General features: G+C 35.9%; 1 protein-coding gene across 2 annotated transcripts in view; it reads left to right on the top strand.

Moving 5' to 3' along the window:
• LOC105196685 overlaps window positions 1-18,586 on the top strand; it is a 75,437-nt gene that overhangs the window by 34,130 nt on the left and 22,721 nt on the right. For both annotated transcript variants that reach the window (XM_011162732.3, XM_011162733.3), the window contains exon 2: window positions 16,902-16,970. In XM_011162732.3, the coding sequence (XP_011161034.1) occupies window positions 16,902-16,970 (69 nt within the window). The remainder of the gene's footprint in view (window positions 1-16,901; window positions 16,971-18,586) is intronic.

The following is an 18,586-nucleotide window of genomic DNA, read 5'->3' as shown; positions in this document are numbered from 1 at the left end:
GCGATATTTATGCGATTTCGACGAGAATGTGTAGGAAAGAAACATTTCCAACATTCATTACCATTTAATTTTCTCCTCATTTAGATTTTGCGTTTTTCAATATTTTATTTCGAATATTTTGATTTTACAGAAAGATATTATAACATTACGGAAGTAACTACAATAATATCCGCAATAACATTTTGCTCGATCCTAAAGTTAATAATCCTTCGATTGCTTTTTTAAAAATATCTTTAATATATTTAGTGTGTTAAATATATTAGTGTAATATATTTAATATTTTTAATTATATTTAGAGGAGATTATTTATATACATATAGGATATGGATTTTCCGGATTACCCAGTAAAGCACTTCGCGTAAGCGAAGGGACTTCGGGCTTTATGTCGCCGTTCTTTTTTTCCCCCCTCTCACTTAATAAGGAGAGGCGAGCTTGATCGAAGTTTCCTTGTTCCTACGAATGTTGCGAGACGGTTCGCATTTAATCTTGAAGTGCCTGTAGCACTTTCTCTTGCTCTCGCTCTTCTTTCCGTGATTAGACGACCGCGGCCGGTAACGAGCTTTCTCGGAACGCGTTATTCGGAAACTCTAGCTCCGCCGCACTGCGTTTTCTTATAAGAACGTTAGTTCGCGTGGTCCCAGAACAGTCTTATTCGAATTGCTACGCAAAGGATCCGGATTAAGAGAAAGGAGGGAAGGGAAACAGCACTGTATAAATTCGAGAAATTATACTCCCTAGACGGGGGTGGCTCTGGTAGTCGCACTGCGCTCATGTAAAGAATAATTTTCTTCTTCAAATAAGCTCGCCGAGATAATATCAGAGAAATTGCCAATGAGGATCGATTTGAAATATTTACTGACACAATTTTGAAAAAATGATACTTTGTGTCGCGAGAGTCAAAAATTTATTTAAGATTTTATCAATTTTATTTAAGTATCAAATTTAACCCTTGACCATATTGATCAAATCTGGTAACTACGTCAATTGTTTTATACACCCAGAAAAAATATTTGATTCAACGAAATTTATTGCTATATGATTAAAGAAAAGTTTCTTTGATTTGAAGAAATCTTTTGGTTGTTCCTTTTATTAGAGTTAAAAAAAAATAATTTAGTTGTGCAACGCAAATTGTTTTTAAATGATAGATATATATTTTTAAAATCAGGATAATTAAATTATCTTTTTACATTTCTGTCATTACTTTATTTTTTGAATTAAAAAATTATTTGTTGAAATTAAATAATTTAAACAAATAATTTATTTACTCTTAAAAAGGCTAAAATAATAAATAAATGTGCCACACGAGAAATAATATTTGCGTAATTGTGTGCGGTTGGATATTTTTGGCATACTCCGTCAGCCCGTCAATGTAGTTAAGTATTAAATTTGGAGGGGAAGGAAATTTTGTGGATTGAGAATCGGAAGTTTGAAAATTGAATCGGAAAATTTGGAAGGTTTGAAGGCATTTTGTTACAGAGACCAACTCTGTTAACACACATCTTTGTTCATATTTCACACACACGCACACGCACGCACACGCACACGCACGCACACACACGCGCGCGCACACACACGCGCGCGCGCGCACACACACGCGCGCGCGCGCGCACTCGAGCCGCACATCGTCGCGCGCAACAAAGCGTACGTGAGGCGTTTCGACTCCGCTATTTTTCGCACATTGCTTTTGTTCTGACGTCACACGGCGCATGTATTATGGGATTAAGAACCCTGTCCTTATTCCCTCGAAAATAGGCGGACCGCCCCTCCGGCTCCCCGGATTTCGCCTTCCCCAAAAAGAGGGTTTAGTGGCGGCGCTGAAAGGTCGAAAGTTAAAAGGAGCAAAAAGGAGAAGGGATAAAAAGGGGAGTAGAACAATTCCGTAACGTACAGGTGGTTTTCCTTCCCGCGGTAATGCCGATTACGTTCAGCCATTCCGTATCGTTCAGGAAGATCTAACGCAGAGCACGCGACGACTGTTCATTCTTAATTAATTAAAAATAAAGGGTATAATATTAGACTGTAGAAACGAAATAGACAAATTTATTTTTTCTTGATCCAATTTACTCAGACCACTGTAGCTTTTTTTAATTCTGTTTTAATGTTTTTTTTTTCTACAGCGCATAAATTCATCGACGTACGTTTTTATTGTATTATTTAGACAAATAAAGTGTTCGAACGCGACCAATATATTGCAGATATTAAAACCGAACAGAATTATCGTGCCGTGTGTGCGAAGCAAATAGATTTTGAGCATTTTTATTCCGCGGATGGCGGCGGGCCGTGAAACATTTTTGCGCTCGAAACGCCCGTCGCGCGTTCCACTAAGTTCTCGATATTACGAGATTATACGGAATAACGGGGCGGACGTGGCGCGAGCGAGAATAAGCGACACGTGCCTTTTTACCGAGTGCTCTTTGGCCCCCTTGTAACCTTGCAAGCGAATATTTGCTTTCGCGCGCCGGATAACACGCTGGCCGCACGCGGAGAGTCGCGGCGAACGATGCGATGTGGCCATTCGTGTGCGCGGTCACGCGAAAGTTTTTGCGTAATACGGAGCATGGGGTACGGTGCACGTGCAAAAGTTTTGCGCCTTCCCGAAGTACGAGGGGAGGTTTTCATCCGGCAGGATACCGGTGTGGCGGAGTGACGGCTGAAGCCGCGGTTGGGTACGCGGGTTTGCCCTTCTTCTTTTCCCGTGGAAAGAGATATCTTTTTTTTTTATTTATTTTATTTTATTTTGAGACGCTGTGTCTCCCACGTGTGGAGCGATTCGGGCTCCTTGAGATGCACACGTACGCATCTCGACAAGAAGGAACGGATGTCGAGAGTGGTTTCGCCGCCCTAAAAAGATGTCATCTCTAATTTATCTCTATACGTAGTATCCCAGAGTAAATGTTTCGAGCTTTAAATCGGATAGATTTTGCGACAAATATTAATCTTAATGAGGTTATTGGCGTAATCGTGACAATTTCTCAAGTTTCTGTAAATTTTTTTATAGTTCAATTGTGAACGTTCTATCGACATAAAATTTATTATTCGTTGATACGTTCACAATGTTAAACTGAGATAAGATAATCATAAAAACTAAAAGCGAGAATGAAAAAATAACGCAATAATAATTTATAAATGTGTAAATAGTTCCAATTTAAATCGAATCGAATTAAATCACGGTGAATTTGATTGGATTTGTTTTTGAATCTAAAAGAATTTCAAATTCGAATAGCATGTATTCATTTTTATATGTGATTGTCGACTTCCAAAACGTTTCTAAATCTTACAAACTATTCAAAAATTTATATACATGATAGACAATTATTTTCGTAAATTTATTTCAACATTTTATAGATTTGTATCACGATTTTATAAAATTTGGAATAAAATTTGAAAAATTATTGAACTACATTTTTCTAATGAAATGCATTTAAAGTATTATCACTTTGATAGTAGCATTATAATTTGTATGATATGTATTCAATGCTCATATATCAATATACTAAGCTTGTGCCGCATTGTCCAGTGTCTATTATAAATTTGTACTAAGCGCATCATTTCTTAAATTATTTTCTAAAAATTATATAATGCGAAAATTTGATTGGAATTCGACTCGACATGAAAGTTTTAAATTTAATTTAATTCAATTTTGAACATGTTATAAAAAAATCGATTGAATTTGATTCGACTCACAAATGATTCGTATTCCTCTAATAATTTTCGCAATATTCTTCGATCTCTTTTTATTTTTCGTTCGTTTTTTTATTCCGACTTCTCTACGGCACTCAGTGCGCTTCATCGCGTTCCTGGTATTTTAACATTAGTCAGCACACAAAACCGGAAATCCGAGAAGCGAGTTTCAGAGAGAATTTCAACGGAAAGAGCGGCGAATAATTCGCGAGACTAACGTGCGGGAAAGTATTCACGTGCAAATTGGCACGATAGCGAATCTAAGCGCGAAGTGATAACACGTCGCTCCGGCGGATCTAGTTACTCGCTGCCGACGTTTGCTTTCAGGAACGAAGATAAACTCCCCTTGCTTCTGCCCTGTTAAGCTTCAAACGATCGCATCTTGTCGCGTTTCTGTTTAATATTGGCGTCTTCAGTCTTGCGAGTTGAACGGCAACATCTGTATTTTTTAGTAGGAAATTTCGAATCCTTATTTTCAGATGTGAAACTTAACTTTTAATTAATCGCGTGATGTCACAGTAACTCATTGTAACTTTTAAATTACGCGTGAAAAATTATTGCGAATATAATAAAGTTGGGAATGTGTATATATTGCTTCTGAATATGGTAAAATTATTTATTTGCTTATTCGAAAAAAATGGAATATTTTTTACAATATTTCTCATATAGAGACCACGTTTGTCAAAAAATTTTGAAAAGTATTTTTCAAAGTACTAAATTTCGAAAAGATTGAACTGTACGGTTTAACGGTTCCATTAATTATATCCAACAAATCAGACGTAGCTGATTTACAACGGTGATTTTTACCGCTCCTATTTTCTTTCGATCCTTTGAATAAGCAAACAGAGAAAAGAATCAAATGGACTTTTACGAAAATTTGGAATATCCCTTGCAAATGAGTAATCGAAGATTCCAATTTTATTTGCATATTTTTCTCAGAAGATAATGATCCCGGTACTTGAAACAAAACTTCACGCACTTCGAAATTGAGTAATCGATAGATAAAGATAACACGTATGTGCGAGTCCCGCGAGTCTAGCTTCGTCGTGAACGTTGAAGAGAGCATAATTGCCGCTCGTCACGAATAAGCAGAAGCGACCAATAAGAAGCGGGGCCGATTAATCTTACGCGAGGCATCGCAGACGGAGAGAAATGGCGAGGGATGTGAGGAGAGAGAGTTAGCAGTTGATATTTGACATGAGAGTAAAAAGGGATGCAACAAGAAACTTTCTTTTTCAGCATAATCCACGAGCACGGACAAGCCGATTTATGGCTGGCTAAAATTGATAAAAGTTGACATTAAGCAAGAGTTTTTATTCGAGACGATTCTTTTTTCTCGTTGAAAAAGCGCGTTTCAACACAAAGTCGTTCAACTTTCTTTTTAGCAGCGTACAAATTCGTATCTCATTTGAGATACGAATTTTTCAGCTGTTGAATTGTTTTTAAATCACATGAAAATTATAATTAAATAAGAGAAATATTTAGCAAGTTTAAAAGTGGAAGCTACCTCTCTTAATTTCGAATAATTGTAAAATCTATATTGAGCTCTGATTTTGCGATAAATGTGAATCATCCAGAGGAGCAAATAACGCGGTACAAATTTATTGGATTTAAATTTGTATCAAATTTTAATCGCGTATCTAAATTTATAGTCTCGGTTTATAATTCTTGATTTATTCATTTCTACCTATTAATATTAATTAATTATATAAAATTAATTGCATGTTTAAAATTTATACTTTTTGATTTTAACATTTCATTCGCATGTACATATTAATAATTAAGATTGCACTTATGTATCATTGCTTTTTTCTGAATACGAAGGCGAGAGAAAACTATAATATAATGTGGCGGCAGCGGAGGAGGCATAGTAAATAAAAGAAAAAAAAAAGCAAATATATACAAAGCTGGGAGATACGTGTTTAGTTTTCCGACATCACCTTGACGTGAGATTACGGTGGCTGCGTATGTGGTGGAAAATATTTTTCTTTTCTCGGATGAGCCAAGTACTTTGTAAGACGCGGATATCCAATACTGGCTCCATTCGGCGCACGGGGGAAAAGCGGAGGCCGGGAGAGACCGCTGTTATTCTTTCGGAATAAAAGACCAACTTTCCAAGCGAAAGAATCGATCTGGCTTCTCGCGTAGTATACTATTGAGATTCGAGTTGGACGGACCGTAGACCGTTCGCATTCTGGAAATAAAGTATCATCCACACGCTGGTGCCACTTCTACTCTCGGCACAGCCCGATGTTTGACATCGACCAAACGCGAATCTGCGTGCGTGCGTGCATGCACTGGACGAAGTGTATACATACACAATCCTAAAATGCTTCTTATCAACACTGTAAAATAATTTCCCGACTCTCTATGGTAACTCTCAATCCTGAACCGATCTCTCTCTCTCTCTCTCTCTCTCTCTCTCTCTCTTTCTTCTAGACTAACTTTATTTCTTTATACTTCTTCTATTTATTTCTATCTTTATTTGGACAATTACGATATTACGCGAATCTCAAATCTCAGGTGACAATAAACATATTTTCTTGTCTAGTTTAGTCAGCAACTTAATGTTTATCTTAGCTTTAGAGTACTCTTTTATCTTTTTTTAATACTGTTCTGAGCAAAAATTTACTCGGCAATAAAAAATTAAGAACTTAAAAACTTTTTTATACTTTATGGCGGTTGTAAAGTGATAGAACAACTGAACTAACACTATTTTAAGATAAATGAATTTTAATGTTTAATAATTTTATTAAATGTTATTGTGGTCCATTAAGTCCCAGAAGATCTCTATCATAATATATTTCGATGATAAGTATAATCTACGTAAATAATAACTTTTTATCAAATAATAAAAACAGTAACTCGTTAAAAATTATTTTTATTTGAAATTTTCAAAATATGTAAAATTTTAATTATAATTTTGAGTCATAACAAATATAAATAATGTAGAATATTAAATTCAACTACTAAAACTAGGTTATGATGGTAAAAATAATGATTGCGACACGAAAAACAAAGCACAAAAGTGCAACTACGGAAAAATTAATAAAAAATTCGAAGATCATAGTATATGTTGTCAAGTCTAATGACACTTTATGTACAAGGTGTACCTTTTATCAAGTGTTTATTGTAAAATTTTGAATGCATTCGATACACTTCGATAAAAGTTATGCTTCAAAAATCAAAAGATATAATTTTGCCGGTACTGTAGGTAAGCTTGAAATTACACGGAGTCACAAAAAACGCAATGCCAATCTGGTATACAAGTCTTAATTTTAGGTTTATTAAAGAAGAGAGTTTTTAAGTCACATGAAAATGCGAAAAAAGGAAACGAAAAATTACGAGAATGCATATATAAATTACTACTGTAACTTACAAATGTATGAGAAACTCGGAGAACTCGGGAGAAAGAATTCCTTTCACGTAAAGAGACAAATATTTATTATTTATGGCTTGCCAAACGTTTCCATTAGAACGTATTAGTCACGGTCTACAATAGGTGTGGTATGTTTCTAGTTGAATATGAGGAGAATATTCGACCACGGTTGGTCAATTTCTTACGACTTAAGGCTTATAACATTAATTGTTGATCGAGACTTAGAACAGAAAAACACCGGTGGTCGTTTATTTTCTTTTATTTTTTGTTCAGATACGTTTTATACGTATTCGATCAATAGTTATTTTTCTAATTTTTCCTCTTTGTGACTTTTCCCGACGAAGAATACAATAAAACTCTTTTCAATTCATAGCTATTTTTGGAAGAAGTATCCCGTCGCGTCGTTTGAATGAAACTTCGTCAGCACATTTCGAAAAAATGACCAACAAGTCCTCAGTTGTTTCTTGACTTTCTTCCTGGAAAGAGTGTATTTCTTTTTGTGCTGATGAAGTGACATTCAGAAATCGAGAGACCCAGTTTCTCTGTTTTTTAATTAAATCGCATAACTTTGCGATTCTCTGTTATCAGTTACCATATGGATTATCACGATATCGAGAAATCTCGATTAAAAACTCAAGTTTGTTCAAGGATGTTGGGGGTAATGGTCCGCGTACGTACTATTTTACATCTCCAACAACTTTATAGATATTTTTATCGTTCAAGTTTTAAAGTTTGCACGAGATATATGGCTATTATAACGTAAAAAAATTGTTTTTCGGAAACTTCAAGCAAATATAAAATGACGCGAATACAAATACGTTTGAATACGTCGTCCGCTTTTACGGCAGTGCAATTTAAGCTTGTTTCACGATGTTCGCATCGACGTAGGATCATGAACTTTGAACCTGGCAATCAGGAAAGAGAAGAGCGTGTGGCGAGCTTAATCCTCTTTGCTTCCGATTTTACGTGCAAGCGTAGGAGCGAGGAAGAGAAGAAGAGTGCGCTCGCCTGCGCTCGCCTGCGCTCGCGCGCGCGTCATCGCGCTAATTGGCTGTCAGTATCGGCAGAAAGGAATTTCGAAGCTCAAAGCTTTGGACGTATACAACCGCGGAATTCCATGCGAATAATCCGGCGCCTGGTCGATCCATTTTTACACACATAGGCTCCGAGAGATAAAGAGAGGAATAAACGTTCGTGCAATAAGCGCCGTGGGGGGTTTATGTTCCCATCCGTGCGTTTCATTTTGTCGATTTGAAAAAAACGCCGATCAAGGGGATCGCGGAAAAACAGCGTGGTGTTTTGCCGTTCTATTTCCCTAGAATTAAGATTTATCTGTTTGTGTAACTCGACGTGCGGTACAGTCCGATCCTTTTGATTTTTATCGACACGAGTAGCAATAATATTAAACGCTTACGGCGATAATACTGAGCTTCTCGATACAACTTCAATGAAAAATTCGAGATTTTGCTTTAGAGCAGTTGTTGTCAAATATTAGCTGAAAGCTTTAAGATTGAAGGAAAGTTAATTGTAGAAATCTTTTCGAGGATAAATTATTAGACAAATATTTTCTATTTATAAATTAAATATATCATTAAATATTTACTTTTAATTCCAATAAGTATCACATAAATTACTCTAAGATAGTTTTGAATAATTTTTTAACATGTATAATTGTTATATTTACATTACTGTTTTCTCAATTTTATCGTCGTTGATAAGAAAAATGAATTCGTGTTGCAAATGATTCAATACGATGCAGGTAGTGAAAGTAAGGGTTCGTTGCCAGACTCGTAGTAGCCGTTTACCTCCTAGCAGAAATCGCAGGAGGGTCGGTCGATGACCTCGTGGCCATTGCGGCCGTGACACAAACGTAAGCAACCTAGAAGGGATAAACGGGAAGCTCCTTGGACGATTCGATGTTGTCTCCGTCAGCGATTTCGCTATCACCCTTGCTGTGCCAATGATAAGATCGATCTGCCCTCGAAATATTCTCGCATGGTCAAAGATTCTTGCCAAGACTGCACATTGGAATTCATATATGTCCTTCGTATTATTTTTTGTTGCGGTTTCTGACATGGAAAGAGTTATCGCTTCACGTTTAATAACCCTCGGAATGGACTTGTTTAAAATACATAAAATTCAAATTAAAAATCTTTTATAATAATCTTACTACTTAATAATATTTTCACATTAGTTATTAAATAAATGCGTTTTTCAATTAGATAAACTGCGTACCGATGATAGGATTGTTAGGCTTAAAATGCAATTGTAAACTGAAATTAAAAATAATATCTCAGATCAATTCGCTCCAATTTAATAATGATGCTACGAGCATCAGATGTAAAGACCTTATTGCGAAAAATATTACCCCAGATACGGTCTGAACCTGGAATTTCCTCATTCCGTGTTGGGCGTTAGACCAATTTGATTGCTGGGGCGTGATATTTATCGCAGCCCGTATTAGTTTGAGAGAACGTTTTTTTTTTTGTGTATATGATTACGTTGGATAATAAATCAATATCTGAACAATATAAAAACTATTTTAATTTTTTAAAGAACAGCACAGTTCTATTTTTATTTTGGTTTTATGCCAGAGGAGGAATCATAAATTACTCTGTTGGAAGACAGAGGGAGAGTATATTGCGAACAGAGCGTAATCAATGAATATTGCGAATAAATTCATCGAATGCCCCGCATACCGATCTTCGTCGGTCTGTCGAATCGACTTTTTCCGCCGGGCGTTTTACTTGACTTGGCAGTTTCCCAAAGAGTGCGTGGTTGGTGCATTGCTTTCGTGCCATTCTCCGTTATGCGATCGCTTTCCGAAACAAGACACGGGAAAATGCCTCTTGATGTTTCAAGCGTTTATTCTCTCTCCTTCTTGCGTGTGTTGTATTTTCTAAAATTCAAGAACAGATAAAACGAAACGTCAGTTTCTAAGGAAGACGTCTATGACGTAGTGAAAATAGAATATTACACTGTACGCGGACAAGTGACTTTTGCAAGAGAAGCAATGATTTCTTTTCCTTAGACGTGCATTTGAAGATCCCGAGAAGTTCAGCAAGAATCCCATCCCCCCCCTTTCCATTGTATTCAATTGTGGCAGCCTCTTTCTATTGTCGAAACATTAATTCACTCTTCAACTCATCGCTGAGATCAGAACTTCGTTAGATATAATTTTCTCATTCAAATATCATGCCTTTGTAATGGACTAAAGCGAGAAGTTTTTAATTTATTTTTATTTGTGCGGAAAGAATATATATAAACATTGGAATTATTTTCCAATAATACAATTAGTAGCTTTCTGATTATTCCTATTATCTGTTGTGTAAATACATACAATTATCATAAATAAATGTTTTAGAGATATTAAATTCTCTTCTCTCTCTCTTTCTTTCTTTCTCTTTTTCACTCTTATTGAAAAATATTGTTTTATATTTCTCATGTTGCATAAATATATTTTATACATTTATCAAATTATTTTTCGAACGATAGACAAATTTAGATGTTAATTCGAATTTTATTACGCAGAAATATTAGATAAACATTGAAAATGATGCATTATACCGTTAATTGCTCCCGGTTCAAGTTGGTTTACCAATTTTCATGCACGGAATTAAATCAATTTTATTAACTCAACCAGTCGGATAGATAATAATTGTTGTTTTCGATGTGTACTAGGAGAAAATTAGAAAGCTCATTAACTCCCAGATAATTAAATTATAATTTTAGCCTCGCAAATATATTGCCGGATATATCGTTGAGTCAATAATCCGGCTGTGCTGCGCGCTCGATGCGGCACGGTCTTCCTGAATCAGCGGTTGTCCATTTCGTCCTTTTAATAGATCTTGCATTATTTCCTTGCAAGATGTCGATTGATATCGGATATCCTTCGACGGTGACGTATCGGCTGTCGTTCGAGAATGAGTTCGCAAAATACGTCGGCGACACGCGCCGTTCCTTCAACGGCAGACATCATAGTTTCTCCAAATATAATTAACTGTATCTCAAAATAGTAATTTCTTATTAATAATTGCGCGTATATATCGATTGTCGGCTACGCGAGCGGCTGAATGTTGCGCCAAATTAGAAAACCGATACGACCTGCACTTTATGTTGCGGGATTTTTATTTTTATTTCCAATATAATAAAGGGAATTTCTTTCTCTCTCTACTTTTTATATTAGAACTATTCTGTTCGCTTTCAGCGGATAAAGCTTTATAGAAAACTAGTTTCAGATGAAAATCAAGATATTTCAGTAGCGATGAAAGATGGTAAAATATTTTCTTTTGCATTTGTTCATATTTTCTAAATAGCAAGCAATTTCTTGAAAATTAGATATATTGAATTTATTAGATTTATATGAGTTTATTAACCTTTAAGCAAAAAGTATAAAATCTTGTGGACGATTAACCATTTACGTGTATAAAAATGTTTATGAATATAAAATACTTTAATGTGTATGTATTATATATACATGGAAGTAAATAAACATGAAATTAAGTTCTTTCGAGTCAGAATCTAATTACACGTAATTAAGACACATGAAAGCATATTATAAAAACTAGTCACTTTTTATTCTTATATAAATGATGTACATTTTTGGTTGCTTGTTAAATTTTACGATACAATAAAACTATAATACATTCTAAAGAAAGCATTTGTTAAAAAAAAAGACGGAAAGAATGTAATTTGATTCTGACGCGATTCTCTTTGCTATTACGTATTGAACGATTTACGTATTCACCGCATATTGAATGACGCATTGAATACGTAGCAAATTAATAACCACTTGCAATTATACGAAATAACAATTCCATTAATGCTAATGAATTTTACGGGAAGCCCGAGCACAAAAGCATTTATTTTATTGAAATTTCATCGCAGTTATAATTTTTATTCAAATATTTGTTTGCCGCATGTTTGGGCATCTATGGTACTTCGGTAAACAATAATACTTGTTTAATTCAGAATCGATCGAGAACCTGTTTGAAGTTTAATTGTTTCTATTGTAACGTCGATTTGATCTTGCATGAATGGCAGCGCTCTGACGCTGCTATTCGAAATAGAGTAGATTTTTTATTCAGAAAATAAACGTTTCTCAAGAAGATTAAATAAAGTCTCAAGATATGCATGGAATAAATTTACGCAATAAAAAGATCATATGCCTTTATAGGTTAAAGGTTAAAAGTATCAATAAATAGCAGATACCTTTCAATTAACGTTCCTTCACTTGGTTCGTTATATATTTTGTCTTGACAGAAAAGATTAACATTTTTTAATTTAATTTCTTGACTCGGGTTTTAAATATCGGAAAATAAAAATAGAATAGAAATTAATCACCACAAAAGAGGCAAGACGATGTTACAGACTATCGTAAATCGATTGTACAATGGCATGCATTCAGAAACGAGACGAGTGCTTGATTCTAATCTACAATTATTGTTAACTTTAACGTTGAAGAATCCAAGTATCTACATTTACTTTAATGTCAAAATTAGCCTGACTATGTATGCATTGTCTGCCCAAGAAAACTCAACTTTAAATCTTTTCTAAGAAGAACATCTTTCTATTCTATATCGCATCGTTATAAGCTTGTTTCCTCACGTCTCGTGAAATAGCACATTGTAGAAAAGTGGAGACGCTATTCTAACGTTTGTCCACCTCGGGATCGTGTCGGAAAGGAAATTACGAGTGAGAGAAAAGGAATATAAATGGGATCTCTCTCTCTCTCTCTCTTTCTCTCTCTCTCTTTCTCTCTTTTCCGCGCCGTCTGCGGGATTTGTTATGTGAGAACGTAAAACCATTTTCGTCGGAAAGAAAACGAAATCGGAGGAAACGAGGTCCTCTTGCGGAAGGGTGGTTCACGGGGGCGCGCAACACGAAAGTTGCAAATGGGTAAAGTTATGCGGCAGGGTTGGAGGGGGGCGGGGGACTTTCTGTGTAAGTAACCAAGCTTGCGAGTTGTGCTTTCGAATAAAGCTCCAGTCTAACGATCGGGCAGCGTGCGTGCTCGGAAAAGAAATCGTAAGTCTCGCACCTGCTCCTGGAAATTTTTATTGCCATCTGGATTACATTTGATTGACCTGCTATTTCTTTCGTGAGTTATAATAAATACCCCGTGTAAAAATATACTACTAAAATGACTGACGCAAAGATATATAAGAGATATATAAAGATATATACAAGTTCTGATAAGCATTTTGCAAATGCAAAGTGAACAAGATCGATAATAGCATTACATTTTTTTAATATTTCAATTTTTTATCTTAATTCATTTTCGATCATTGCATGCGTTTTTCCACTTTCATCAAACAGTTTTAGCAAGTAGAGCTTAAGTGCAATTGATAGTAACAATACGATAATAATATACTATGGACGAGATCTGTCTATATGGCAGAAGCAAGCATTCCATTTTTCGTAATATCGTTCAAGCGGTTGAAAGCCTCGAGGAATTTCGCGCTGCCTCAATGTCAACCTCAAAAGTTATTACGCGATGGATCCATTTGACCCAGATTCGTAATTCTCCGGAAAGTTGGCCATGCCGGTCGGATCAATCCATAGATTCGCGAACGAGATCGGCCCGAGCCCGACGGATAAATCGATTTTGATAAATGCCGCGAAATTAAGCCTCGGGTCGCGCTCGATATTTCCGACGCTTTTGTCACATGATAACGCTAAGCGGATTGCGAGCGAAACTTACTCACACATCGCGAAAAGCGTGCGCAATGGAACGGATTAAAACTAAAATGGTTGCGAGCAAAAAGTTTGTAAAAAAAAAATTGAATAAGCTAAAATGAAATTGGAGCTACATAAAAATGTCTCGTGTATCTGAAAAGTAGAGAGAAATTATGTCCGGCGGAAAATAAAACTGCCAACAAGTGAAAAACGCTAAAATAGCAGAGATACTGGTAAAATTGGGACATCTCGTAAATAATGTGAATGTTTTAGACTAATAAAACGTAAAGTATGTTTTTTTTTTCCATTTTCTCGCTCAAGCTAAATAATAGAAATAAAAGAGGATGTCATGTTGAGTATATTATATGTACACTTTATTAAATCGTTTGACGAAGTGCCCGATGGGAAAGCAAAAACGCGTCGAAACTGCCACTGCCACTGCGACGTTTTGCACTGATTGCATTCAGCGTAGGATAAATATTGCAGTCGTGCGGCCCACACACGATGTGCGAACACACAGGAGGAAATTGCCTTAGGAGAACTTATTGACCCGTATTTCATAATAAAAGCCAACATTACAATTGATTTGTGACGTAGCCGTTGCCGTATTACACAGGTAGGACATCAACGCCGCAGCATTGCCGTAATAATCTCGCGTGCTCGCAGCCTTTAAAGATTTACGAAAACTTGTTGCACGGGTATATCGGACTGACACGTTATTTCCGTAAAGGCGCTATGTGTAATAATTAGAGGATCATACATAAGAACACGAAAGCGTTCCTCGTGTGCCTTAAATATTTACGAGGTCTCATATATTTTGTGAAAATGTATTCATCCTAAAAATGTAATCCAACGATAAATTTAATGTTTATTTTATTCGTAACACTTTTTTTTTTTTTTTTAAAGATCAGGGACGCAGGGAATCGATTTTCTTCTGCAGTAAAACTGCAGAAGGTAGCGTTCAGGTATGGACGAGTCTCGTGATCCATCATCATGAAACGTTTCGGATCCTTCTCTTTCCTTTTACTGGAGTTCCGCGAGCGTGTAGGCGGGTATAAAGGAGCGCCGTCGTGCCTCGGCACTGTGTTTATCCCCACGCCTCGCGGTTTTTCGCCGATCGCGGACTGTTACGTACCGCACCACTGTTGTACAATTTTAGATTATTGATGCTCTCGAAACTTCTTCGAGATGATTCATAATGGAATAATATCTTACGTGGCATCATATCCTCAATACAATATTAAACCTCTTATTAACTTTCTGCATTGGCTATCCATGTCGCAACTATAAATAAGAAATAATTTTAAAATCGATAAGATTTATCCTTTAAAAAAAAAATTGTTATATCGAACTCGAGTTAGTCTTTATTTTTGGCATCGGGACAACGTGTCGCCTTTTTTAGTTGTGATTATTTTAAGAAAGAATCACCTTATTTATTAAATGAAGATCCATCTTGAGCTCGGGCTTAGTTCGTAATAATTGCTCGTAAAAAACGAACGTTCAATTTACAATTAGCTTATTAATGTGTAATCTCACTTGCTTGCATCATCGTTGAATAAATTCTGGTTAAGGAAAAAATAGATAACGTTAACTATAATTCAATACTCTAAAACAGGGAACTTTCCAAAGTAGGTGACCCGCGCGGTTTTTCGGTCGCGAAAATTTCTTCAGCTATGGTAAAATTTAAAATCAAATTTCAAAAATAAACTATATTTATTAAACTTTTATGAAAATGATTTGCTTCAACGCGATGTCAAAAATATTAACAATAGAAATAAGCGCATTTATACATTATATTTTGAGAAATAGATTTATAAAGTTGTATTCAATAAAAAATTCAAAGTGGGAATAGTAAAGTGATATAAATAAATAAAGCTTACTTCTGCATAATCCTTAAGAATGTATCGGACATACAGTCATTGCAAAATATATAAAATTTAGAAATAATTAATATTAACACTTCAAATAAACTATATGCATATGAAAGTTATATGAATAAGATTTTACTTTTATTTAATAACATATTTTTTATAATTTATTTACTTTATTTGTTATTACAAATTAAATTATTTTTCCCAACGCGAATGTTAAGAAAAATCTCAAATTCTTTCTGTAAATATTCAAGCTGATTTATAAAGTTTTATTATGATTGTTTAATTATCTTATGAATAAATATATTTTGTTTATTTAACAGAATTGATTTTTGCATCTTAATGATAACTATATAAATTATCTTGAATATTTAAAGTATTTAGAATACATTAGAGCATATGTCTACTTCTCATTGAGAATACATTAGAGCATATGTCTACTTCTCATTGAAATAATTTTTTATTCAGATAGAAAATCGCCATCAAATTTTTTCTACAAATTTCAAATACAGTACAAAGCAATCTGTAATTTTTTAATAATTTTCTTAAGTTCTGTTCTGAGAAATATCCTATACACCCTTAAAGCTAAATGCATCGCGGATGTTTGCTGTTAAGAGATGGCTCGCGATCCACATAAGTTTGAGAAACCCCGCTCTAAAATATTATGGTGCGTCTCGCGCTCGTAGCAGGGCGCAAAGACGCACTCTCCCTCGCCGCACCCGGGGAATCTCGCCGCACACCCGGTATTCCGGATGCACGATACATCAGGCGCATTCGCGGGGAATTTGTGGGCGACGTGTCGAGTACGTTCCTGGATACATACGTACCTACGTCGGCCGGGAATACCGTCGGCGGTATTCTCCGCGAGAAGCGGTCGCGACGTCTCTCAGCGTGCGTCCTGCGAGAATGACATCTTTCTTGCCCCCTACCACCTCTCGGTCTCCCTTGCACGCATGCGGTTGCACCAATTTTCCACCGACTTCGCATCGCATTCGCAACGCGTTTACAACATTAAATGCCGGTTGACTTCCGTCGTTCGTGTAATGCGCGAGCGAACGTGACCGATTACATCGTGTGATTCGGAACGATTCTGGGACAAGCCATCTTGCAACTTCGTTTAAAAATATCCTTCCCTGAAACCGATTTGTTCGCAGATGCTAATTTATATTCCTCAAGCGTCGCGCGTCCGAAGTTAGATCTAAAACGTTTGAAGTTTAATTTTAGCGTAAGAAAGTACGACGATACCGATTTCTGAACATTTTCTAATAATATCATTGTTTTTATTTTTGCAGCTTCAGTCGGTTCCCGCGTCGCACAGTGGTTCGTTCACGAGCTCCAAGGGACAAGAATATTCTACAAAGGTGCGTTCCATTTGTTTACTAATGCATAGCGGGAAACATTAATTTTACACAGTCGAGTTGAAAATAAAATCTAAATTAATTTTTTACGTCCTTAGAAAAAGCGAACGTACTTTCCATTTAGTGACTCAGGTCGACACAAACGTCATTCTATCTTTGTTACTCTCTAAAAAAGACAGAACGCTCCTTTTTGTGTCGACTTATATTACTAAATGAAGAAAGCGCGCACTATCATTTATTATACTGAACCCTTCGTTACGCCGAATCCTTTGATTCTCGTCTTCGATAACGTTATTGGCTCTTTTGGCAATCTTTATCCTTTGACGCGGTAGATGCGCACGCTGCGAAACATGCCGAAAGATAGCGAACAGAATAATATTATGTGACATAAAGACTTTGCCGAGATAGATAAGAACTTCCATATTTTCTCCGTCTCTTGACAGGGGAAATGCTTCTTTCAAATATGCAAAAGAGAAATGTTTGCGAACAAAGGAAAAACGTTTTCCGTGCCTGTGGTGATAACGTTACAAGTGTGTGGAAGTAACGTAAGTCTCTATATCTTTGACGATTGATAGAGCAAGAGGAATTCTCTTATCATCGCTACATAGCTGATATTATTTACAGCACCAGGTTAATATGTATCTTTAGCTAATATTGTTTATTATTTTTTATAAATCTGACCACGAGAGCTGCAAGCTGCGCAAAAATTTTATCAAAACGAAAACCTTTTCGGATCTTTAACAATTTTTTATTTTTTTTTATTTTTGGTGCTAGCAAAATATATTTCTAAAAATCGTTCGTAGCAACGGTTTTTGTTTTGTACATCTCGTACACACGATGGAACGTTAGCGGAACGAGCGAGATGCATCGAACTGTGATTAACAATAAAAAGAACCGATAGAAATCAAGGCTGACATTTACTCGACGGATTTGCCAGTGCCATGTCAAATTCGTTTCAATCGTCGGATATTTGCGGTTTGTTGCCGAACCCCATCCCGATCTAACATATTTGCGATGGTGCATCGAGTTCGCGCAAATCTTCTTGTTGATGCGTTTCGCGCTATACAGCGAGGCTTTTATCCCACGGGCAGAGTATTGCGTTCCCAAAATATCTTTACTATCCATAAAATAAGCTATCCGGATAACGATGCGTTAAGTCTCCTGTAGTGCTACTTTCTAACATCAATAAAACTTCAAGTTTATACAGTAATAAAATGTAATCGAAACTAATGAAACTTTTACGAAGAGGAAAATAAAATAGATATTGAATTTTATGAAAATTATATTTATTGAGTATTGTTGTTGTGAACAATAATGGAATCATTTTTTTTATGAATTATTTGTTACGATAAACACGACTGTTTTAATATAATGAAAGAAAGTAGCTTTTTCTTTATAACTATGAGTCAGCGGAAAAACTCCGAAGCGAAATCTGTACGTAACGAATCGATTTTCATGTAAAATCCTTGATGAGGAAAATGAGTTTTATTTTGCAACTTGGCTCGCCCGTTTTTTCTTCGTCTCGCACACGAACCTTAGTGCGCGCAGGTAATTGCTTTGAATAATGCGATTCCCGAATAACCCCACAGCTTTAACCGCGTTATCAATCCTCCGCGGAA

The sequence above is a fragment of the Solenopsis invicta genome, chromosome 3 (genome assembly GCF_016802725.1).
Source record: "Solenopsis invicta isolate M01_SB chromosome 3, UNIL_Sinv_3.0, whole genome shotgun sequence".
In the NCBI taxonomy this organism is placed as follows: Eukaryota; Metazoa; Arthropoda; class Insecta; order Hymenoptera; family Formicidae; genus Solenopsis; species Solenopsis invicta.
The sequence above is the reverse complement of the archived record's forward strand: the minus strand, read 5'-3'. Positions and strand labels throughout refer to the sequence as shown.